Here is a 26,309-nt window from a genome sequence, read left to right on the forward strand (position 1 = left end):
CCAGAAGTTGTGAATACTCCAGCACTGGAAGTTTTTAAGAAGATGTTGGATAACCATTTGTCTGATGTGGTGTAGGGTTTCCTGCCTAAGCAGGAACTACAGCAGATGACCTCCAATGTCCATTCCAATTCTGTTGTTGTTGTTACAACCCCAATTGTCAAGGTTGGTGTGTGGCTTGATTGGATTGTGTGATTATTTTATTATAAGGGTATTAAATTGTATTTTTAAAAAATTGGATTTGTACACTCTTTAGGTACACTCTTTAGGGTGTTGTGAGCTGCCCCAAGTCTTCGGAGAGGGGCGGCGTACAAATCTGATAAATTGTTGTTGTTGTTGTTGTTGTTGTTGTTCTTCTTCTTCTTCTTCTTCTTCATCATCATCATCATCATCATCATCATCATCATCATTACTTCAGATCGTGCAGAATGCAGCTGCAAGAGCAATCATGGGCTTTCCCAAATATGCCCATGTCACACCAACACCCCACAGTCTGCATTGGTTGCTGATCAGTTTCCGGTCACAATTCAAAGTGTTTGTCATCACCTATAAACCCCTTCATGGCACCGGACCAGATTATCTCAGGGACCGCCTTCTGCCGCACGAATCCCAGCGACCAGTTAGGTCCCACAGAGTTGGCCTTCTCCGGGTCCCGTCAACTAAACAATGTCGTTTGGCGGGGCCCAGGGGAAGAGCCTTCTCTGTGTCGGCCCCAGCCCTCTGGAACCAACTCCCCCCAGAGATTAGAATTGCCCCCACCCTCCTTGTCTTTCGTAAGCTCCTCAAAACCCACCTCTGCCGTCAGGCATCGGGGAACTAAGATAATCTTTCCCCCTAGGCTTCTACAATTTATGCATGGTATGTCTGTATGTATGTCTGGTTTTTTATATTAATGGGTTTTTAACTTTTTTTAGTATAGGATTTTTACATTCTGTTTTTGTCACTGTTGTTAGCCGCCCCGAGTCCACGGAGAGGGGCGGCATACAAATCCAATGAATAAATAAATAAATATTATTATTATTATTATTACCTGAGACTGTCCAAATCCAAATCATCGGTGTCGAAATCCAGGAGAGGCTGTGGGGTGTCGCTGGGCCCGTGGGACTGAAGCACGGAAGAACTGGAGGAAATCACAATGGTTTGGCCCGAAGGATGAATCGTCTTGAACTGGAACTGTGGGCCCATCCAGAGGCGGCGATGAGGTCCGGTGTGAGTGACTATTTCCACCTGGAAGGAGAACATTGATTTATTTATTTATTAATCAGATTTGTATGCCGCCCCTCTCCGTAGACTCGGGGCGGTTAACAGCAATAATAATACAATGCAAACAAATCTAATATTTACGTTAATTTAAAAAAAACCCAATTTAAGAAACCAATCATACATACTGACATACCATGCATAAATTTTATAAGTCTAGGGAGAAGGGAAAGTCTCAGTTCCCCCATGCCTGGCGACAGAGGTGGGTTTTAAGGAGCTTACGAAAGGCGAGGAGGGTGGGGGCAACTCTTATATCTGGGGGGAGTTGGTTCCAAAGGATCAGGGCCGCCACAGAGAAGGCTCTTTTGCTGGGTCCCGCCAAATGACATTGTTTAGTCGACGTGACCCGGAGAAGACCCACTCTGTGGGACCTAACTGGTCGCTGGGATTTGTGCAGCAGAAGGCGGACCCTGAGGTAATCTGGTCTGGTGCCATGAAGGGCTTTATAGGTCATAACCAACACTTTGAATTGTGACCGGAAACTGATCGGCAACCAATGCAGACTGCGGAGTTGGTCCGAACAATCCGTCACCAGATCCTGAGGGACTTTCAGAAGCTTAGAAGTCATGTCCTCATGGTACTTTTCTCAAGAAGCAACTGGATTTTCTGGGGTTTTTTCTTTTGAAGATGTTTTGCTTCTCATCCAATAAGGTTCTTCAACTCTGAGTGGATGTTCCAAAATGGAAGGATTTACCCTCCTTGCAGACAGCTGGTCATTTGCATCCTTTTAGCAGGTCGTTGAGGCCACTCAGAGGTTTATCTGTCCTCAGGGTCACCAGAGTGGTGCAAACGGGTGTGGAGCCTTCTACAACACGGTCCTTTCAGCAGTCCCAAGAAGGCTCCACACCCATTTGCACCACTCTGGTGACCCTGAGAACACAGAGAAAGCTCCAGGTGGCCTCAACGCCTCTCTAAGAGGACACAAATGACCAGCTGTCTGCAAGGAGTGTAAATCCTTCCATTCCCCACCATCCAGTCAGAGCTGAAGAAGCTTCTTGGATAAGAAGCGAAACGTCTTCAAAAGAAAAAAACAAGAAAGTCCAGTTGTCTCTTCAAAAAGCATCTTTGGGGCAACCATGACCTGGATGACTGAGAATCTCCATAGACACTTATAAAGCCCTTCATGGCATCGGACCAGAATATCTCCAGGACCGCCTTCTGCCGCACGAATCCCAGCGACCAATTAGGTCCCACAGAGTTGGCCTTCTCCGGGTCCCGTCGACCAAACAATGTTATTTGGCGGGTCCCAGGGGAAGAGCCTTCTCTGTGGCGGCCCCGACCCTCTGGAACCAGCTCCCCCCAGAGATTAGAACAGCCCCCACCCTCCTTGCCTTTCGCAAACTCCTTAAGACCCACCTCTGTCGTCAGGCATGGGGGAACTGAAATATCTTCCCCAGGCCTATACTGTTTATGTTTGGTATGTTGTGTGAATGTTTTTTAAATTATGGGGTTTTGGCTTTCTAATTATTGAATTTGTATTTTACACTGTTTTTCTGTTGCTGTTGTGAGCCGCCCCGAGTCTGCGGAGAGGGGCGGCATACAAATTTAATAAATAAATAAATAAATAAATAAATAAATAAACAAACAAACAAACAAACAAACAAACAAACAAACAAATAAGTAAGAACATCTTCATCTGTGTCAGGGGGGAAACGTTCCACAGGGCAGAAAAAACCAGCTAGAAGTAGTTCCCCACATCAGCGGTCCCCAATCTTTGTGGCTTGGCGGCCCAGCTGGGCTGGAAAAAGAGGAACTGGACCATATAAGTGGCGTGCTGCGTGCATGCGCACTACACACACTGCTCAACTAGTTGGACAGCCTGGTTGTGAATAGACCGTGGCCCGATAGTGGGCTGCGACCCAGAGGTTGGGGACCTCTGCCCTATAGAGCAGTGTTTCCCAACCTTGGCAACATGAAGATATTTGGACTTCAACTCCCAGAATTCCCCAGCCAGCGAATTCTGGGAGTTGAAGTCCAAATATCTTCACGTTGTCAAGGTTGGGAAACACTGCCCTAGAGGACGGACCCAAAACATGGCTGTTCTGTTAGATCTAGCGTGATAGGCAAATGAAATTAGGAAGTGGGGCTTCCTAAAATCATATCCCATGTTAATTAGGGCTCTATAGAAAAACACTAGCATCTTCAATTAGCCCCTCTATTTTTTCCCCTCAAAGACAAAAGAATACTAGACTTAGAATACATACTTGGTTGGAAAAAATGCTACAACATACAGATTTGAAATCAGAGATATTCTTGTTGGTTATATTACCGGAACAGTATAACAAAGGGAAAATACAGTATACTTAATTTTACATGTGTTAATGGCAGCAAGAATTGTCTTTGCACAACAATGGAAAAATGAAGAGATCCCTACAGGTGAAAGTGTTATTAAAAAATATTAGAATGATGAATAGATTGACACTTAAAAGAAAAGAAAAGGAAGAAACAGAATACGTTTCAACATGGGACTTGTTTTACCAATGATTAACTAATAGAAATAATAGAATAGAATAGAATAGAATAGAATAGAATTTTATTGGCCAAGTGTGATTGGACACACAAGGAATTTGTCTTGGTGCAGATGCTCTCAGCGTACATAAAAGAAAAAGAGAGAGATTAGAATTTTAAAAAATGAAATAGATAATAAGAATGTTTGTATTGAGTAAGGTGGATAAACAAATTGTATTGCAAAAAAAAAAGTTTCCTTTTGTGTGTGTTTGTGTGTGTTCCATTGTGGCCTTCTTGGAGACTTAAGAAGAAACTGGACTGCCATTTGCCAGAAATGGTGTAGGGTCTGCTGCTTTTGAGAGGGGTTGGACTAGATGACCCACAAGGTCCCTTCCAACTCTGCTTATTCTGTAATTCTGCAACTGTTCTCAAGGCTGGAGGGAAGAGTTAAGGAGACCATTCCATGTGCCGTCAATGCTTTGCTCTTTCGTGGGGTGGCACGAGCCGTCTGGCCTGACGCACGCAGGCTCTCGCGCCCCACCATGCTGGCCAGGCCTGCGACAAAAAGCCTGCTGCCGACGTGGATCCCCCAACGCCATCAGCTCCCGAGAGCCGAGAGGTAAACAGATGCTTCTGCAATTCCAGCAGAGACGAGGAAGGCAGATGTTCCCGGTCACCCCCCTACCTCCTCCTCTGAAAAGCACAGGACCGACATATTGTGGTCTCCTTCCCGATGACAGCACGCATTACCCACTTCTCTAATTGAGAAGCGGAGGCGAAGGCCTCTGTCCCCTTTTGTCACATGGCAGAACTGACGGTAACACTTCCATCTGGAAGCACAGACAAAACGCTGAGGGCCTCCGGTTGGAAAGCGACCGGCGGATGGAGAGCTTTTTGTGTGTGAGGGCGGAGGTGATGCGGGGGCTTAACAAAACGCAGGCATTCCTGAATGCTCTCCCCAAGTGGATGGGATTCCTTTGAGGGGGGGGAGAGAAGAAAGATTCCACAGGAATCCATAGGTCCACATCAATGCCATAGGAAACCTGGGCACCTTCGAACAATCTAATTCTAACTAACTCAAACCTGGACATATGTCTATGGTTGTACCTAATATGTTTTTACCAAAGGCAGCGAGACTCTCTTGGATATTTTTTTTAACCTCAGAAATACTGTGCTTCTCATTCAAGAAAATAATAATTCTTTTTGTTTTTTGTTTTACCTCAGAAAGTTCTTTTGCCTCAGAAGGTTCTTCTGAAGAACTTAATAATAATTATAATAATAATAATTAAGTTCTTCAGAAAAAGAACTGAAGAAGCCTCTTAGATGCGAAGCAAAATGTTTCTGAGGTATTTAAAAAATGTTTCTGAGGTTAAAAACAAAACAAAAATAATAATTATTAAGTTCTTCAGAAGAAGAACTGAAGAAGCTTCTTGGATGAAAAGCAAAATGTTTCTGAGGTAAAAAAAATAGCAAAATAATATTTCTGAGGTAAAAAAAACCCCAACTAATAATTATTATTAAGTTCTTAAGAAGAACTAAAGAAGCTTCTTGGAAGAGAAACGAAATTTTTCTGAGGTTTAAAAAAACCCCAACTTCTCACCTTTTCTCCTTTCCTGGGACTGACAGGCCTTTTTACTATTATTTCATTTATGTTTATTATATAATCAGAATAGAGTTCGACAGGGGCCTCGGAGCTCTTCTAGACCAGCCCCCTGCTCAAGCAGGACAACCATTTCAGAAAAGTGACTGTCCAGTCTCTTCTTAAAAACCTCCAGTGACGAAGCACCCACAACTTCTGGTGGCAGGTTGTACCACAGGTTAATTGTTCTCACTATCAGGAAGTTTCTCCTTAATTCCAAGTTGCTTCTCCTTGATTAGTTTTCATCCATTGCTTCTTGTTCTACCCTCAGGTGCTTTGGAAAATAATTTGATCCCTTCTTTGTGGCAGCCCCTCAAATACAGGAATTATAGTCTGCCATGTTATTTGACTTTATCGTTTTATTTATTGTATCATATTATAAGGTAAATAAGATGTGGGGGACTGGAGGTTAAAACATAGGAATAACTGTTTCAGGAACTGGTTATGTCTACTTTAATGAAAAAAAGGACAAAGAGGTGACATGGAAGCAGTATCCCAATATTTGAGGGGCTGCCACAAAGAAGAACGGGTTCATTCTCCAAAGCACCTGAAGGCAGGACAAGAAGCAATGGGTGGAAACTAATCAAGGAGAGAAGCAATCTGGAGCTAAGGAGAAATTTCCTGACAGCGAGAACAATTGACCAGTGGAACAACTTGCCACCAGAAATTGTGAATGCTGTAGGTTTTTAAGAAGAGTTTGGACAGCCATTTGTCTATAATGGCATAGGGTGGTGATGGCAAACCTTTTTTTGCTTCATGTGCCTAAAGGGGGAGAAAACACTGTGCGTGCCCACACCCATAATTCCATGCGCCCCCCATGCATGTGTGCATGACCCCCCTGCCACACAATGGCACGCCCATTTTTTGCTCTCCCCAGGCTTCAAAGCTTTTCTAGGAGCCTGGGCAGGGCAAAAATTTGGACCGGGAGTCACTACTCACAGTCACTCATGACCTCATCACCTCGAGGCTCGACTACTGTAACGCTCTTTACATGGGGCTACCTTTGAAAAGTGTTCGGAAACTTCAGATCATGCAGAATACAGCTGCGAGAACAATCATGGGCTTTCCCAAATATGCCCATGTTACACCAACACTCCCCAGTCTGCATTGGTTGCCGATCAGTTTCCAGTCACAATTCAAAGTATACATCTGGGTCCGCCTTCTGCCGCACGAATCCCAGCGACTGGTTAGGTCCCACAGAGTCGGTCTTCTTCGGGTCCCGTCAACTAAACAATGTCGTCTGGCGGGACGCAGGAGAAAAGCCTTCTCTGTGGTGGCCCCGACCCTCTAGAACCAGCTCCCCCTGGAGATCAGAATTGCCCCCATTCTCCTTGCCTTTTGTAAGCTCCTCAAAACCCACCTCTGTCGTCAGGCATGGGGGAACTGAACTACCCTTTTCTTCCTAAGCCTATACAATTTATGCATGGTATGTTTGTGTGTATGTTTGGTTTTAATAAGGGTTTTTTAAATTATTTTAAACATTAGATTTGTTACATGCTGTTTATTACTGTTGTTAGCCGCCCTGAGTCTACGGAGAGGGACGGCATACAAATCAAATCAAATCAAATCAAATCAAATCAAATCAAATCAAATCAAATCAATCAATAAAATAAAATAAAATAAAATAAAATAATAAAATAATAAAATAATAAAATAATAAAATAATAAAATAAAAAATGAATGAATGAATGAACGAACGAACAAACAAACAAACAAACAAACAAATAAATAAATGTCCTTCACCATCATCCGGAGGCCAGAAATGGCCCGTTTCAAGTTGGGGAATGGGCCATTCATGGCCTCCAGAGGGCCTCTGGGGGATGGGGGAGGCCATTTTCATCCTGAAAGTCCCTGGAGCTTGGTGGGGAGCAAAAAATTGGGCCTTCCCCACCCCTTTCAGAGGCTGGAAACAGCCTGTTTCTCGACTCATGCTGGCCCAGAAGGATCAGATACCATACATGGAATCTTTGACTTACAACCATTCATTTAAGGATGGATCAAAGTTACAACGGCGGTGGGAAAAGGTGAGTTGGGACCATTTTTTGCACTTACTGCAGAAAAAACAATTGCTGCCAATCTGCCTTCCATTGAAGACCAGGACATTGGTTGCCAATCAGTTTCCGGTCACTCCTGCGCTCACATGTCCACCGCTATGGCTCCATATGCCACTTGTGGCATATGTGCAATAGGTTCGCCATCATGGTCATAAGTTTTCCTCCTTGACCAGAGGGTTGAGCTAGAAGACCTCAAAGCAGTCGCAAGTTGCTACCAATACGGTTGAGGACAATGCGCCAGTAGCAAAAGTTGTGTTGCATGCGTAGCTTTTGTTCTCTTGCATGCACGCGCGCACATCCCGGCATGATTTTGTGTGCACATCCTAGTGTGGTTTCGCTTTTGCACACGCGCAGGAAGCAAAATCTTGCACGGGGATGTGCATAAGTTTTTGGCAATTTTTTGCTTCTATGCTGCAACGTCCTACAGGTCAATGACTACTTCAGCTTCAACCGCAACAACACAACAGCACGAAACAGATTCAAACTTAATACGAACCGCTCCAAACTTGACTGTAAAAAATATGATTTCAACAATCGAGTTATCGAAGCGTGGAACTCATTACCGGACTCAACTGTGTCAACCCCTAACCCCCAACACTTCTCCCTTAGACTCTCCACGATTGACCTCTCCAGGTTCCTAAGAGGCCACATAAGTGCACTGGTGTGCCTTTCATCCCCTGTCCAATTGTCTTTCCTTCCTCTCATTTATCATATATATTCTCTTTCTTTCATATTTCCTCTCCTCTAAGTTCACTTTACCCTTATATATAGAAACATAGAAGACTGACGGCAGAAAAAGACCTCACGGTCCATCTAGTCTGCCCTTATACTATTTCCTGTATTTTATCTTAGGATGGATCTATGTTTATCCCAGGCATGTTTAAATTCAGTTAGTGTGGATTTACCAACCACGTCTGCTGGAAGTTTGTTCCAAGGATCTACTACTCTTTCAGTAAAATAATATTTTCTCATGTTGCCTTTGATCTTTCCCCCAACTAACTTCAGATTGTGTCCCCTTGTTCTTGTGTTAACTCTCCTATTAAAAACACTTCCCTCCTGAACCTTATTTAACCCTTTAACATATTTAAATGTTTCGATCATGTCCCCCCTTTTCCTTCTGTCCTCCAGACTATATAGATGGAGTTCATGAAGTCTTTCCTGGTACGTTTTATGCTTAAGACCTTCCACCATTCTTGTAGCCCATCTTTGGACCCGTTCAATTTTGTCAATATCTTTTTGTAGGTGAGGTCTCCAAAACTGAACACAGTACTCCAAATGGGGTCTCACCAGCGCTCTATATAGTGGGATCACAATCTCCCTCTTCCTGCTTGTTATACCTCTAGCTTTGCAGCCAAGCATCCTACTTGCTTTTCCTACTGCCCGACCACACTGCTCACCCATTTTGAGACTGTCAGAAATCACTACCCCTAAATCCTTCTCTTCTGAAGTTTTTGCTAACACAGAACTGCCAATACAATACTCAGATTGAGGATTCCTTTTCCCCAAGTGCATTATTTTACATTTGGAAACATTAAACATATATTACTACATGTCTATTTTTCTTCCTATGTATTTGTGTATTGGACAAATGAATGAATAAATAAAAATAAATAAAATTGCAAAAATCACACACACGCATGCGCATCCCCTCGTGAGATTTTGCTCCCTGTGTATGCCCAGAACCAAAAACACGCTGGGACACGTGCACACAGGAGTTCATTTATTCAATTTTTTTATGCCGCCCTTCTCCTTAGACTCAGGGCGGCTTACAACATGACTTTTTTAACAGTGCCAGCTCATTTGACCCACCTCGGAAGGATGGACGGCTGAGTCAACCTTGTGCCAGTGATGAGATTTGAACTGCTGACTTACAGATCTAGTCAGCTTCAGTGGCCTGCAGTACAGCACTCTACCTGCTGCGCCACCTCGGCTCATTGCCGCCTGAAGTGAATCCAGACGAGATAGGCGGCCAATAAATTTATCAAAATAAATCAATGTTTCTTTTCCAATTGGCTCTTGCAACCCATCACTCTGACAGCCCGTCAACCAGTACCTGAGAAAGCCACTCTTCATCTTCTTGTCCACTGTGGTCAGACGCTAAGCTCTCGTAGGATTCATGGCGGGTGATCGGACCAGGGCTTCCCAGCGGAACTACTGTGGGGGGGGGGGAAGAGAGATGAGGCAATAAAGAAATCAGACACGATTAAGAGAAGGTCAAAAAAGTGCACACAGGGGGTACTTGGTTTACGACCACAATCCAGCCCCAAAATTTATGTTGCGGAGTGAAACATTTGTTAAACGAGCTTTGCCTCATTTTACACACTTTCTTGGCTGTAGAGGTTAGGTGAATCACGGCAGTCAGAAACACATTCTGTCCTCCAGACTATACAGATTGAACTCAATCTGTATAGTCTGGAGGACAGAAGGAAAAGGGGGGACATGATTGAAACATTTAAATATGTTAAAGGGTTAAATAAGGTCCAGGAGGGAAGTGTTTTTAGTAGGAAAGTGAACACAAGGACAAGGGGACACAATCTGAAGTTAGTTGGGGGAAAGAACAGAAGCAACGTGAGAAAATATTATTTGACTGAAAGAGTAGTAGATCCTTGGAACAAACTTCCAGCAGATGTGGTAGATAAATCCACAGTAACTGAATTTAAACATGCCTGGGATAAACATATATCCATCCTAAGATAAAATACAGAAAATAGTATAAGGGCAGACTAGATGGACCATGAGGTCTTTTTCTGCCGTCAGACTTCTATGTTTCTATGTTTCTAGAAGACTGACGGCAGAAAAAGACCTCATGGTCCATCTAGTCTGCTCTTATACTATTTCCTGTATTTTATCTTAGGATGGATGGATGTTTATCCCAGGCATGTTTAAATTCAGTGACTGTAGATTTACCAACCACATCTGCTGGAAGTTTGTTCCAAGCATCTACTACTCTTTCAGTAAAATAATATTTTCTCATGTTGCTTTTGATCTTTCCCCCAACTAACTTCAGATTGTGTCCCCTTGTTCTTGTGTTCACTTTCCTTTTAAAAACACTTCCCTCCTGGACCTTATTTAACCCTTTGACATATTTAAATGTTTCGATCATGTCCCCCCCTTTTCCTTCTGTCCTCCAGACCAGTGTTTTTCAACCAGTGTGCCATGGCACACTAGTGTGCAACGAGACATGGTCAGGTGTGCCGCGAAGCTCAGCAAGAGAGAGAAAGAGAGAGAGAGAGAAAGAAAGCAAGACACAGAGAGAAAGCAAGCAAGAGAGAAAGAGAGAGAGAAAGCAAGCAAGAGAGAAATAGAGAGAAAGAAAGCAAGAGAGAGAAAGAGAGGCAGGGAAGGAGGGAGAGATAGAAAGAGAGCAAAAAAGAGAGGAAGGAAAGAAGAGAGAAAGAAAGAAAGAGGGATGGACAGAGAGGGGAAGGAAGGAAGAGAGAGAAAGAGGGAGAGAAATAGAGCGAAAGGGAGGAAGAGAGAGATATAATTTTTTTGTCCAAACTTTTTGTAGCCCCCCCACTCCCCCCCCACTCAATGTGCCCCATAATTTTGTATATGTAAAAAATGTGCCGCAGCTCAAAAAAGGTTGAAAATCACTGCTCCAGACTATACAGATTGAGTCCATGAAGTCTTTCCTGATACGTTTTATGCTTAAGATCTTCCACCATTCTTGTAGCCCGTCTTTGGACCCGTTCAATTTTGTCAATATCTTTTTGTAGGTGAGGTCTCCAGAACTGAGCACAGTATTCCAAATGTGGTCTCACCAGCGCTCTTTTCCTACCGCCCGACCACACTGCTCACCCATTTTGAGACTGTCAGAAATCATGACCCCGAAATCCTTCTCTTCTGACGTTTTTGCTAACACGGAACTGCCATTTCAGTGATTTTTGCCGATTTGTTGCTTCTGAGCATAAGTTGTTAAATTAGTAACATTGTCATTAAGTGGGTTCTTGTTTCCCCATTGGCTTTGCTGGTCAGAAAGTCGCAAAAGGATATAAAAAATAAAAATAAAATATCAATAGAATAAAATATGAATAGAATAGAACAGAACGGAATTCTTTATTGTCCAAGTGTGATTGGCCACACCCCTTCTCTTTCCTCCATGCATGTGCACACCCTTGCGCTGCCACCCGCGCATGTGCACAAGCCTTTCTGAAGCCTGCCAGGTGAAAAAAAATGCCCACACGGGCAACCCGGAAGTTTGGAAACGAACTTCCGGGTTTGCCCATTGTGCTGTTTTTTGCATTCCGGGGCTTCAGGAAGCTTCACTGAACTCTCTGGAATGCAAAAAACAGCACAACAGGCAAACCGAAGTGCATTTACTCAAACGTCTGATTTCTCGGAGGGGGGGGTTGCCTCTGGTGTTTCATGGACGTTTTTCGGAAGCATCTGGAGGAGGAAAAAGACCCCTAGACATGTGTACAGCCTGGGAGAAACCCCACTTAGCAGTAGTGACTGCGAAAGAGATCTTGGAGTCTTGGTGGATAATCGACTAAACATGAGCCAACAATGTGCAGCAACGGCCAAAAAAGCCAACACTATCCTAAGCTGCATCAACAGGGGGATACACTCCAAGACCAGGGAAGTATTAATACCACTCTACTATGCCCTGGTCAGACCACATCTGGAGTACTGCATCCAGTTCTGATCATCATACTTCAAAAGAGACACTGAAACTCTGGAGAAGGTGCACAAAAGAGCAACCAAGATGATCAGGGGACTTGAAACCGAGACTTACGAAGAGAGATTGCGGGAACTGGGCATGGATATCCTAGAGAAAAGGAGGGCCAGAGGGGACATGATAGCTGTATACAGGTATATGAGGGTTTGCCACAGAGAGGAGGGGGCCACTCTATTCTCCAGAGCACCAGAGGGTCGGATGAGGAACAACGGCTGGAAGCTGACCAAGGAGAGATTCAACCTAGAAGTAAGGAAGAACTTCCTGACGGTCAGAGCAATCAACCAGTGGAACAACCTGCCGGCGGAGGTGGTGAACTCCCCAACTCTGGACACTTTCAAGAGGAGATTGGACTGCAATTTGGCTGGGGTGCTTTAGGATTCCTGCTCAGGCAGGGGGTTGGACTTGATGACCTGCATGGTCCCTTTCAACTCCAACAATAAATAAATAAAAACAGGCTTTCCCAAGGCCAAAACTCAGCTGCCTAGCGTGTGCATGGGTGCTAGAGCCGAAACACAGCAAAGTCTCGAGTGCCCTCCTATATCACTTGTGGCACGTATGCCATAGGTTCGCCATCACGGGACTAGATGTACCCAATTCCAGCAACCTCCAGTGATGAAGCTCCCACAGCTTCTGGTGGCAAGTTGTTCCGCTGGGTCCCGTGTTATCACTGTTAAGAAGTTTCTCCTTAATTCCAGTTTGCTTCTCTCCTGGATTACTTGCCATCTGTTGGCTTCTTTCTTTCTTTCTTTCTTTCTTTCTTTCTTTCTTTCTTTCTTTCTTTCTTTCTTTCTTACTTACTTACTTACTTACTTACTTACTTACTTACTTACTTACTTACTTACTTATTTATTGGTTTTGTATGCTGCCCTTCTCCGCAGACTCGGGGCAGCTAACAACAACAATAAAACAGTATATAACAAAATCCAATACTAAAAACAGTTAAAAACCCATTATATAAAAACCAATCATACGTACAGACATACCATGCATAAAATTGTAAAGGCCTAGGGGAAGTGTATCTCAGTTCCCCCATGCCTGGTGGCAGAGGTGGTTTTTAAGCAACTTTCCAAAGGCAAGGAGGGTGGGGGCAATTCTAATCTCTGGGGGAAGTTGGTTCCAGAGGGCCGGGGCCGCCACAGAGAAGGCTCTTCCTCTGGGTCCCGCCAAGCGACATTGTTTAGTTGACGGGACCCGGAGAAGACCCACTCTGTGGGACCTGACTGGTCACTGGGATTTGTGCAGCAGAATCCCAGGTCCCTGAGATAATCCGGTCCGGTGCCATGAAGGGCTTTATAGGTCATAACCAACACTTTGAATTGTGACCGGAAACTGAGCGGCAACCAATGCAGACTGCGGAGTGTTGGTGTAACATGGGCATATTTCTTGCCTTCCGCTCCTTTGGAAAATGACTTCCCAAAAGGGGATGACGGTGGCAAGGCCACGTCACCCTTGGCAAGTCTTGTCCTTTAGCATCGGCTGCAACCTTTTCCCTCTTGTTGGCCTCCACTTCGCGAGACGCCAAGCGCCGGTTTGAAGGACTCGAACAAAACCGCTCCTCGGAAGCCATTAGGCTCGAGAACCATCAGCATCGAGTCACCTTGATGCTAATGCAACCAATTTGAAGCTGCCTTGACAATGAAACTGGCCGAGATCCCGTTGGCAGGTGGAAGCAAGAAGATGTTCTCATCCCAGCAGCAGCTGCCTTGTCAAGCAAACATATTGCAGCACTGACGGGAATTTTATATAAAATAAAAATTAAATGAGAATAGAATAGAATAGAATATGAATAGAATAGAATAAAATATGAATAGAATAGAATAAAATATAAATAGAATAGAATAAAATAAAATATGAATAGAATAGAATAGAATAAAATAAAATATGAATAGAATAGAATAGAATATGAATAGAATATGAATAGAATAGAATAAAATATGAATAGAATAGAATATGAATAGAATAGAATAGAATAGAATATGAATAGAATAGAATAAAATAAAATATGAATAGAATAGAATAGAATAAAATATGAATAGAATAGAATATGAATAGAATAGAATAAAATAAAATATGAATAGAATAGAATAGAATAAAACATTAATAGAATAGAATAAAATATGAATAGAATAGAATATGAATAGAATAGAATTCTTTATTGGCCAAGTGTGATTGGACACACAAGGAATTAGTCTTTGGTGCAGATGCTCTTGGTGTACATAGAAGAAAAAGATACATGTGTCAAGAATCAGGAGGTACAACACTTAATGATTGTCATAGGGGTCAAATAAGCAATGAAGAAACCATCAATATTAATAAAAATCTTAGGATACAAGCAAGAAGTTACAGTCATACAGTCCTAAGTGGGAGGAAAAGGATGATAGGAATGATGAGAAAAATCTAGTAGAAATAGAAGTGCAGACTTAGTTTGACAGTGTTGAAGGAATTATTTGTTTAGCAGAGTGATGGCGTTGATGGCTGGGAGAAGAAAGAAAAGTAGGATAGTGTGAAAAACCTCTACACCGGATACCCAGAGGCATCAGAGGTTGGTTTGCCACTAGGAGCACCTGAAATTTAAGGTGGGATAATACTAAGGGATATCAGACTTGGCCAGGCGGAAGTATGTATGCATGCATGTATGTATGTATGCATATATGTGTGTATTTATTTATTTATTGTATTTATTTATTTATTTATTATAGATTAGATTTAATATTAGATTTGATATACTGTGTTATTTTGTTGTGAGCTGCTCCGAGTCCACGGAGAGGGGCAGCATACAAATCTAATAAATTAAATTACATTACATTATTTATTTATTTATTTGATTTTTATGCTGCCCTTCTCGTTTGGACTCAGGGCGACTTACAACATGTTAGCAATAGCACTTTTTAACAGAGCCAGCCTATTGTCCCCACAATCCGGGTCCTCATTTGACCCACCTCGGAAGGATGGAAGGCTTGAGTCAACCTTGAGCCGGTGATGAGATTTGAACCAATCACACACATTATTTGCTTTTACATTGATTCCTATGGGAAATCTATTATTATTATTATTATTATTATTGTTGTTGTTGTTGTTGTTGTTGTTGTTATTATTATTTATTTATTTATTTATTTATTTATTTATTTATTTAATTTGTATGCCGCCCCTCTCCGCAGACTCGGGGCAGCTCACAACAGCAACAGAAAACAATATATAATACAAATTCAATAATTAGAAAGCTAAAAACCCATAATTTAAAAAACATGCACACAACATACCATACATAAACAGTATAGGCTTGGGGAAGATATTTCAGTTCCCCCATGCCTGATGGCAGAGGTGGGTTTTAAGGAGTTTGCGAAAGGCAAGGAGGGTGGGGGCAGTTCTAATCTCAGGAGGAAGCTGGTTTTAGAGGGTTGGGGCCGCCACAGAGAAGGCTCTTCCCCTGTGACCTTATTGCTTAGTCGACGGGACCCGGAGAAGGCCAACTCTGTGGGACCTAATCGATCACTGAGATTCATGCGGCAGAAGGTGGTCCCGGAGATATTCTGGTCCGATGCCAGAATTGCTTCTTACAAACTTTTCTACTTAAGAACCTGGTCACGGAACCAATTAAGTGGGTAAGTAGAGGTATCACTGTATGTTACAAATGCGTACTTGACAAAGAAAAGAAAAGAAAATGACCCCTCCCTTTCTAAAAAGAGCTTTATTGCTCTAGATGCTCAATTATTCATTTTCCCCAGCTTTCCTATCAGCAGCAATGTACAGGGATCCAGTTTCTTTCCCCTTTCATTATATTCCTCCCTGGAGGACAGTCACAGATAATTACAAAACCCGGACGTTTCCCTGTGCCGCAAAGGAGTCTGCGAGACGACATATGCTCGGCAACCGCAGTTGCGTTGCTTCCATCCTGAAACTAATTGAATGTTGCGTAACTGTGTCGAACTTTCACGGATCCGGTGAAATGGCCAGTGCGAAATCTCCGAAAACTATGATTGCTGCTTGTAGGGTGGCTGAAGAACATGGCAATATCTCCAGGACCGCCTTCTGCCGCACGAATCCCAGCGACTAGTTAGGTCCCACAGAGTTGGCCTTCTCCGGGTCCCGTCGACTAAACAATGTCATTTGGCGGGACCCAGGAGAAGAGCCTTCTCTGTGGTGGCCCTGACCCTCTGGAACCAGCTCCCCCCAGATATCAGAGTTGCCCCCACCCTCCTTGCCTTTCGCAAGCTCCTTAAAACCCACCTCTGTCGTCAGGCATGGGGGAATTGAAATTTTTTCCCTTCCTCCTAGGCTTATAGAATTTATACATGGTATGCTTGTATTGACAAAAGATATTGACAAAATTGAACGGGTCCAAAGAGGGGCTACAAGAATAGTGGAAGGTCTTAAGCATAAAACGTATCAGGAAAGACTTAATGGACTCAATCTGTATAGTCTGGAGGGCAGAAGGAAAAGGGGGGACATGATCGAAACATTTCAATATGTCAAAGGGTTAAATAAGGTTCAGGAGGGAAGTGTTTTCAATAGGAAAATGAACACAAGAACAAGGGGACACAATCTGAAGTTAGTTGGGGGAAAGATCAAAAGCAACGTGAGAAAATATTATTTGACTGAAAGAGTAGTAGATCCTTGGAACAAACTTCCAGCAGACGTGGTTGGTAAATCCACAGTAACTGAATGTAAACATGCCTGGGATAAACATATATCCATTGTAAGATAAAATACAGGAAATAGTATAAGGGCAGACTAGATGGACCATGAGGTCTTTTTCTGCCGTCAGTCTTCTATGTTTCTATGTTTCTGTGTATGATTGGTCTCTTAAATTGGGGTTTTTTAGATTGCTTTTTAATATTGGATTTGTTACATTGTTTTTTTTAATTGTTGTTAGCCGCCCCAAGTCTTCGGAGAGGGGCGGCATACAAATCTAATAAATAAATAAATAAAATAAATGGCAAGACAGTAAAGCCGTTTTCAGTTACAGAGCTGCAAGCTCAGGGATCTGAACAGAATAACAGAGTTGGAAGGGACCATAGAGGTCTTCTAGTCCAACCTCTTACTTAGGCAGGAAACCCCACACCAGGGATGGCGAAACCTTATTTGCTTCGCGTGCCAAAAGAAGGAGGAGATTTGGGGGGGGGGGGTGTTGTGTGCGCGAGTGCCTGCACCCATAATTCCATGTGCCCCCCTGCACATGAGTGTGTGCCACCCCCGCTCCCAATACACAATGGCACGCCCTTTTTTCGCTCTCCCTAAGCGTCAGTGTCTTTCTAGGACCCTGGGGAGAGGAAAAACGGCCTTCCACACCACCTCGGAGGCTGAGAACAGTGGGGCTAAAAGGCACAAAGCCCAGGTGGCTGGTGTGAGCCTACGTGCCAGAACTGAGCTTGTGTGCCCACCGATAGTACCACTTGTTTCTTGTTCTGCCCTCGGGTGCTTTGGAGAATAGTTTCACTCCCTCTTCTTTGTGACAACCTCTGAGATACTGGAACCCTGCTGCATGAATCCCAGCGGCCGATTAGGTCCCACGGAGTGGGCCTTCTCCGGGTCCCATTGACTAAATAGTTTCAATCAAGCAGTCATCAAAGTGCTACCAACTCAGACGGGCAATGAAACCGTAAATCACAGGATGATCAAGAAACCACCCAAGAACACTCCCACCAACACCGACAGGGCAAGCCGTTGTATATAAACAGAGAACAAACCCCACTCCCTTCTATCTATCTATCTATCTATCTATCTATCTATCTATCTATCTATCTATCTATCTATCTATCTATCTATCTAAATATCTAAATATCTAAATATCTAAATATCTAAATATCTATCTATCTTTCTATCTATCTATCTATCTATCTATCTAAATATCTATCTATCTTTCTTTCTTTCTATCTATCTATCTATCTATCTAAATATCTAAATATCTATCTATCTAAATATCTATCTATCTATCTATCTATCTATCTATCTATCTATCTATCTAAATATCTATCTAAATATCTATCTATCTAAATATCTATCTATCTATCCATCTATCTATCTAAATATCTATCTATCTATCTATCTATCTAAATATCTATCTATCTATCTATCTATCTATCTATCTAAATATCTATCTATCTATCTAAATATCTATCTATCTATCTATCTATCTAAATATCTATCTATCTATCTTTCTATCTATCTATCTATCTAAATATCTATCTAAATATCTATCTAAATATCTATCTATCTATCTATCTATCTATCTATCTATCTATCTATCTATCTATCTATCTATCTATTTTGTCCAATACACAATGAGGGTTTTACAGGATATATATCTATATACATATAGTAAAATACATGATGAGGGTTATAAAGGAGATACTCATAGTAAAATATATCTAAGAAATAATAGAAAAGAAGATATAGGAATAGAACATATCAATGAAAGAATAGAAGAAGAGATATAGGAATAGAAGAAAGGTATAGGATATATAGGAGAGCAATAGGACAGGGGACGGAAGGCACTCTAGTGCACTTGTACTCGCCCCTTACTGACCTCTTAGGAATCTGGATAGGCCAACCGTAGATAATCTAAGGGAAAAGTGTTGGGGGTTTGGGGATGACACTATGGAGTCCGGTAATGAGTTCCACGCTTCGACAACTCGGTTACTGAAGTCATATTTTTTACAGTCAAGTTTGGAGCGGTTAATATTAAATCTGTTCTGTGCTCTTGTGTTGTTGTGCTCGAAGCTGAAGTAGTCGCCGACAGGCAGGACGTTGCAGCATATGATCTTGTGGGCAATACTTAGATCTTGTTTAAGGCGTCTTAGTTCTAAACTTTCTAGGCCCAGGATTGAAAGTCTAGTCTCATAGGGTATTCTATTTCAAGTGGAGGAGTGAAGGGCTCTTCTGGTGAAGTATCTTTGGACATTTTCAAGGGTGTTAATGTCTGAGATGCGATATGGGTTCCAAACAGAGGAGCTGTATTCGAGGATGGGTCTGGCAAAAGTTTTGTAAGCTCTGGTAAGTAGTGTGAGATTGCCAGACTGATCGTGTTACCTAGCTGGGCTATGAAACGTCTTCCGGAGAACCACCAAGGTCAGGGAGAACCAAGGACACCAAAGCTTCATTTTAAAAAGCACAGAGCCCCCCTCTCCTATTTTTTTTATGTGAAAAAATGGCTCATCAATTCACACATCTAAGCCATGTCGACTTCCAGTCCTCTGACAACGATTCCAACACCAAATACAACGTCCTTTGTGTGTACCGTAATAAATTTGCTGGCGAGGCCGGCTGTGAAATCGACTTGATGGGCCCATCTTTAAAGAGTTACAGAAAGAAGTAACTCTTTCTATAATGCACTGCTTTCAATAGTATGTTTGACATTATTGTCAGGGAAAATTATGTTAACCGTGGATTACTGTTACAATCAAAGTATGTAGTGAGAAGTCAAGAGGCTTAGTAGTAAATTTTCAAAGCTGAGCGCCGGGATTTAGCTGTTTGACTCCCATTAGCGTCAGGAGGACTCGGCCCGCTAAATCCTCACATGTGGCTTTGAAAACTGACCTCCGTGCGCTCGCGGAGTCCAACTCTTCCAACTACCGCCCGTCTTTTAAGAAGTTCCAGATGACCAAGCCAGACCGGTAAAGGAACCATTTCGGCAACATTATGGCTCTTTGGAGGCATCTGAAAGTTATTTTAATTCTTCTCCGCTCAGAACTATTTCCAGTATTTTGAGCATTTTTTTGAACAGTGCGCTGGGACAGCGGATTTTATGGCGGAGGCAGCGATGGAGCGCATGCAGGAAGCCAGAAAGGTTCGCATAAAGCTAGCAGTCAAGTTTTCCCATCTGCATAAACATCCTTAAATGGAGTGCTACCCCTGGGGGGTTAGGCTCTTTCCCGTGTAGGAATCCGCTGCTCTGTATGGATGGATAGAGAGATATAGATATGGATAAAGAGATAGATATTGATGGAGGGATAGATCATAGTCTGGAGGACAGAAGGCAAAGGGGGGACGTGATTGAAACATTTAAATAGGTTAAAGGGTTAAATTAGGTTCAGGAGGGAAGTGTTTTTAATAGGAAAGTGAACACAAAAACAAGGGGGCACAATCTGAGGTTAGTTGGGGGGAAGATTAGAAGTGATGTGAGAAAATATTATTTTACAGAAAGAGTAGTAGATGCTTGGAACAAACTTCCAGCAGACGTGGTTGGTAAATCCACAGTAACAGAATCTAAATATGCCTGAGATAAACATACAGTGATACCTCATCTTACAAACGCCTCGTCATACAAACTTTTCGAGATACAAACCTGGGGTTTAAGATTTTTTTGCCTCTTTTTGCAAACTATTTTCACCTTACAAACCCACCGCCGCCGCTGGGATGACCCGCCTCCGGACTTCTGTTGCCAGCGAAGCACCCGTTTTTGCACTGCTGGGATTCCCCTGAGGCTCCTCTCCATGGGAAACCCCACCTCTGGACTTCCGTTGACAGCGAAGAACTTGTTTTTGCGATGCTGGGATTCCCCTGGTGGGATTCCCCTGCAGCATCGCAAAAACACAGAAGTCCAGAGGTGGGGTTTCCTATGGAGGGGAGCCTCAGGGGAATCCCAGCAGCGCAAAAACGGGCGCTTTGGGTGGCAAAAGGGGTGAATTTTGGGCTTGCATGCATTAATCGCTTTTCCATTGATTCCTATGGGAAACATTGTTTCATCTTACAAACTTTTCACCATAAGAACCTTGTCCCGGAACCAATTAAATTTGTAAGACAAGGTATCACTGTATATCCATCCTAAGATAAAATACAAAAAATAGTATAGTTGCTTCTGATCTTTCTCCCAACTAACTTCAGATTGTGTCCCCTTGTTCTTGTGTTCACTTTCCTATTAAAAACACTTCTGTCCTGAACCTTATTTAACCCTTTAACATATTCAAAGGTTTTAATCATGTCAAAACCATCATTTGGAGGTAGAGACTTGGTGTCTTAGTGGACAATCAGATAAATATGAACCAGCCGTGTGCAGCGGCAGCCCAAAAAGCCGATGTAATCCTAAACTACATTAAGAGAGGGATACAGTCAAGATCAAGGGAGGTGCTAATACCACTCTAGAAAGCCTTAGTAAAGCCACATCTGGAGTACTACATCCAGTTTTGGTCACCACACTATAAAAAAGATGTTGAGACTCCAGAAAAAGTGTAGAGAAGAGCAACCATGATAATGAGAGGACTGGAGGCTAAAGCATACCATAAATTGGTTGCCGATCAGTTTCCAGTCACAATTAAAAGTGTTGGTTATGACCTATAAAGCCCTTCATGGCATCGGACCAGAATATCTCCAGGACCGCCTTCTGCCGCACGAATCCCAGTGACCGGTTAGATCCCACAGAGTTGGCCTTCTCCGGGTCCCATCGACTAAACAATGTCGTTTGGCGGGACTCAGGGGAAGAGCCTTCTCTGTAGCGGCCCCGACCCTGTGGAACCAGCTCCCCCCGGAAATTAGAACTGCCCCCACCCTCCTTGCCTTTCATAAGCTCCTTAAAACCTACCTCTGCCGTCAGGCATGGGGGAACTGAGACATCTCCCCCGGGCCTATACAGTTTATACATGGTATGTTTGTGTGTATGCTTGCTTTTAATAATGGGGGTTTTAGCGTTTTTTTAAATTATTAGATTTGTTTTTACATTGTCTTTATTATTGCTGTGAGCCGGCCCGAGTCTATGCAGAGGTGTGGCATACAAATCTAATGAATGAGTTAGTGAGTGAGTGAGTGAGTGAGTGAGTGAGTGAATGAATGAATGAATGAATGAATGAATGAATGAATGAATGAATGAATGAATGAATGATTGCAGGAACTGGGCCTGGCTAATCTAGTGAAGAGAAGGACCAGGGGAGATATGATAACAATCTTCCAAAATTTGAGGAGCTACCACAGAGAGGAGGGGGTGAAGCTATTTTCCAAAGCACCCAAAGGCCAGACAAAGAACAATGGATGGAAACTGAACAAGGAGAAATTCAACTTGGAAACAAGGAGAAATTTCCCGACAATGACAGCAATTAACAGATGGAACAGAAGTTGCCTTCTGAAGTTGTGGGAGCTTCATCACTGGAGGCTTTCAATAAGAGACCGGAATGGTGTAGGATCTCCAACTTGGGCAGAGGGGGGTTGGGCTAGATTATTATTATTATTATTATTATTATTATTATTATTATTATTATTATTAATTAGATTTGTATGCCACCCCTCTCCGAAGACTCGGGGCGGCTCACAACAATAAAGACAATATTATAGCAAAACAAATCTAATATTAAAAGAAGCATATAAAACCCTATCATATATTTAAAAACCAAACAGCACATTCATACCAAACATGAAACAAAATATAAAGAAGCCTGGGAGAAAGGTGTCTCAACTCCCCCATGCCTGGCGGTATAAGTGAGTCTTGAGTAATTTACGAAAGACAAGGAGGGTGGGGGCAGTTCTAATCTCCGGGGGAAGTTGATTCCAGAGGGCCGGGGCCGCCACAGAGAAGGCTCTTCCCCTACAACAGTGATGGCGAACCTATGGCACAAGTGCCACAGGTGGCACGCGGAGCCATATCTGCTGGCATGTGAACCGTTGCCCTAGCTCAGCTCCAACATGTATGTGTGTGCTGGCCAGCTGATTTTTGGCAGTTTTGGCTTCCCGATAGCCTCGGGTGGGGTGGGGAGCATTTTTGCCCACTCCCCGGCTCCAGGGAAGCCTTTGGGGCCTGGGGAAGGTGAAACACGAACCTGATCGGCCCACCAGAAGCTGGGAAATGATTATTAATAATAATTTATTAGCCTTGTATGCTGCCCCTCTTCAGAGACTCAGGGCGGTTTTGGCACTCCAGAAAAAAAAAAGGATTATTATTATTATTATTATTATTATTATTATTATTATTATTATTATTATTATTTATTGGATTTGTATGCCGCCCCTCTCCGAAGACTCGGGGCGGCTAACAACAGCAACAAAAACAGCATGTAAATCCAATCCTAAAAATATCTAAAAAAAACCCCTTATTTGTAAAACCAAATATACATACAAACAAACAAGCATACCATGCATAAATTGTAAAGGCTTAGGGGGAAAGAATATCTCAGTTCCCCCATGCCTGATGGCAGAGGTGGGTTTTTAGGAGCTTACGAAAGGCAAGGAGGGTGGGGGCAATTCTAATCTCCAGGGGGAGTTGGTTCCATAGGGTCGGGGCCACCACAGAGAAGGCTCTTCCCCTGGGTTTGCCATCACTGACCTACAAGGTCCCTTCCAACTCTTGTTAATCTGTAATCTACGTTCATAGTGTCGATGACGCTAACCAACCTTCCCATGAATTTATGATGTGGACCACAGTGTCCTGGGGTGTGTGTTTGTGTGTGTGTGTCACGTGATCCCCTTTTGCAACCTTCCTGCAAGTGAACGTCAACAAGGGAAGCCTGGTTCATTCAACAACCGTGCGACTAATGATGTGGTTCACTTAACAACGGTGGCCAGAAAGGCTGTAAAAGGACAAAAATTAAACTCTAACTCAACCTAAAACCTTCATCTGTGCTGATAGTAAAGATCTTAAAAGCTGTAGGGTAATGGGGTCAACAGATAAGTTGACACTATTTATGGCATCTGATAAATTTATAGATATGAATTTATCTCTTCTTTCTTTCTCTTTTTTATTTTTAATTTTTCCTCTTCTCTTTCCTTCCCCCTTTTCTCTCTTTTCCTTTCTCTCTCTTTAGCCTTATTTTCTTCTATATATGTCCGTGTGTATTTTGATTTATAAACTCTAAATTCATATACATTTGTACCAATATTCGCTTAGTCCTTTTACATTATTATTATTGTTGTTGTTGTTGTTATTGTTGTTGTTATTATTATTATTATTATTATTATTATTATTATTATTATTATTTAGATTTGTATGCTGCCCTTCTCTGATCCAATACATTAAAATCCAATACATTAAAACAATTTAAAACCCTTAATATAAAAAACAATCATACATCTCATACAGACCATACATAAAGCGGAAATGGCCCAGGGGAATCAATCTATCTATCTATCTATCTATCTATCTATCTATCTATCTATCTATCTATCTATCTATCTATCTATCTATTTATTGGATTTGTATGCCACCCTTCACAGTGGACTTGGGGCTGCTAACAACAGTGGTAAAAACAGCATGCGACAATCCAATAGTAAAACAGCTAAAAACCCTTATTATAAAACCAATCATACATACAAACATACCATGCATAAATTGTAAAAGCCTAGGGGGGAAGAATATCTCAGTTCCCCAATGCCTGGGTTTTAAGGAGCTTACGAAAGGCAAGGAGGGTGGGGGCAGTCCTAATCTCCGGGGGGAGTTGATTCCAGAGGGTTGGGACCGCCACAGAGAAGGCTCTTCTCCTGGGTCCCGCCAGACGACATTATTTCGTCGACGGGACCCGGAGAAGGCCAACTCTGCGGGACCTAACCGGTCGCTGGGATTCATGCGGCAGAAGGTGGTCCCGGAGATATTTTGTATCCCCTCCCCTATTTATCGTCAATAAAGATAATATTTTCTTTAAAATATAAATATAAAAATAGAAAATTATATTTTCTTTTTTTTAAAAAATGCTGTAAAACAGGGCAAAAACCCCTATTCGTAAATCGTCTCCCTTAACCTCAGAAATTCCATACTTAGTTGTGTCTGTAAGATGCAGTGCTGCCTGCCCAATACGTCAGTTTCGTGTCGATAACAGAAGGAGATTTGCCCGTTGTTGGGAGGATTTTTTAATGGAATTGGAGGTGACACGGTCAGAAAATAGTTTCAGGACCCATCAGGCTGCTCTCTCCAAGCCGGAGAAAGAGGATGTGCCACGTAAGCTTACCAGGAAACGCTACAACAAAGTCAGGGGTTTGAAGGGGAGGGGGATTGTTTTAATCTTTTGTTTTGTTTGTTTGTTTGTTTTAACAAAATCTATACTGATATCATTACATTTCCTACAGTCTGAGGGGCAACGGTAATTAATGGATTTCTCCCCTTGCCTTTTAATGCACTCATTTGTCAATTCAAAAGCCGGCACAGCGGTCAATCAATTTTGATGTATTTAGTAAGCAATTTGTCAAAGAACGGTTTGCAGACCAGTTAATATATTAATTCTTGCCATCAGTCTCTCCCCCTGATTTCTCCGGGCTTTCTCGATAAATCTATGCAGGGAGGGGTGGGGGGGGAATAGGTTTGCAAAACGGAAGGTGCCTCCCCCCCCCCCGGCCCGTATCGACAGAGATAGGAAACAAGCAAGCAAAAAAGAGAATATAAGCGCATTATTTTATATTGCCGGCCTTTCGTGCATTAATAGAATAACAATGTTGAAAGGGATCTTGGAGGTCTTCTAGTCCAACCCCTTGCTCAAGCAGGAAATCCTGCACTAGTGATGGTGAACCTTTTTTTTTTTGCTCGGGCGCGCTGATACCCATAATGCAATGCCCTGAGGTCCTCATGCATGTATGCACACACCCATGCTCCCCCCACTGCACATGTGATCAGTCTCACTGAAGCTTCTGGACTTCTGGCAGGCCATTTGGGCCGTTTTTCACCCTCCCCGGGCTTTAGGAGGCTTTGGGGGACTGGTGCACCAGTTGCGGCCCTATTTGGACCGGGAGTCACTGCTCACAGTCACTCATGCCCTCATCACCTCGAGGCTCGACTACTGTAACGCTCTCTACATGGGGCTTCCTTTGAAAAGTGTTCAGAAACTTCAGGTCGTGCAGAATGCAGCTGCGAGAGCAATCATGGGCTTTCCCATGTATGCCCATGTTACACCAACACTCTGCAGTCTGCATTGGTTGCCGATCAGTTTCCGGTCACAATTCAAAGTGTTGGTTATGACCTATAAAGACCTTCATGGTACCGGACCAGATTATCTCAGGGACCGCCTTCTGCTGCACGAATCCCAGCGACCAGTTAGGTCCCACAGAGTGGGTCTTCTCCGGATCCTGTCAACAAAACAATGTCACTTGGTGGGACCCAGGGGAAGAGCCTTCTCTGTGGCGGCCGCGGCCCTCTGGAACCAACTCCCCCCGGAGATTAGAATTGCCCCCACCCTCCTTGCCTTTCGTAAGCTGCTTAAAACCCACCTCTGACATCAGGCATGTGGGAATTGAGATACTCTTTCCCCCTAGGCCTTTACAATTTTATGCATGGTATGTCTGTACGTATGTTTGGTTTTATAATAAGGGTTTTAACTGTTTTAGTATT

At 42.9% G+C, this 26,309-nt stretch overlaps 1 protein-coding gene across 1 annotated transcript in view; it reads right to left on the reverse strand.

The window, feature by feature from the left end:
* BCAS3 (BCAS3 microtubule associated cell migration factor) overlaps positions 1-26,309 on the reverse strand; it is an 845,338-nt gene that overhangs the window by 384,239 nt on the left and 434,790 nt on the right. The window contains 2 exon segments of the mRNA XM_070735381.1: positions 1,028-1,224; positions 9,452-9,552. Coding sequence (XP_070591482.1) covers positions 1,028-1,224; positions 9,452-9,552 — 298 coding nt within the window.

Source organism: Erythrolamprus reginae, chromosome 1 (assembly GCF_031021105.1).
Source record: "Erythrolamprus reginae isolate rEryReg1 chromosome 1, rEryReg1.hap1, whole genome shotgun sequence".
NCBI classification, from domain to species: Eukaryota; Metazoa; Chordata; class Lepidosauria; order Squamata; family Dipsadidae; genus Erythrolamprus; species Erythrolamprus reginae.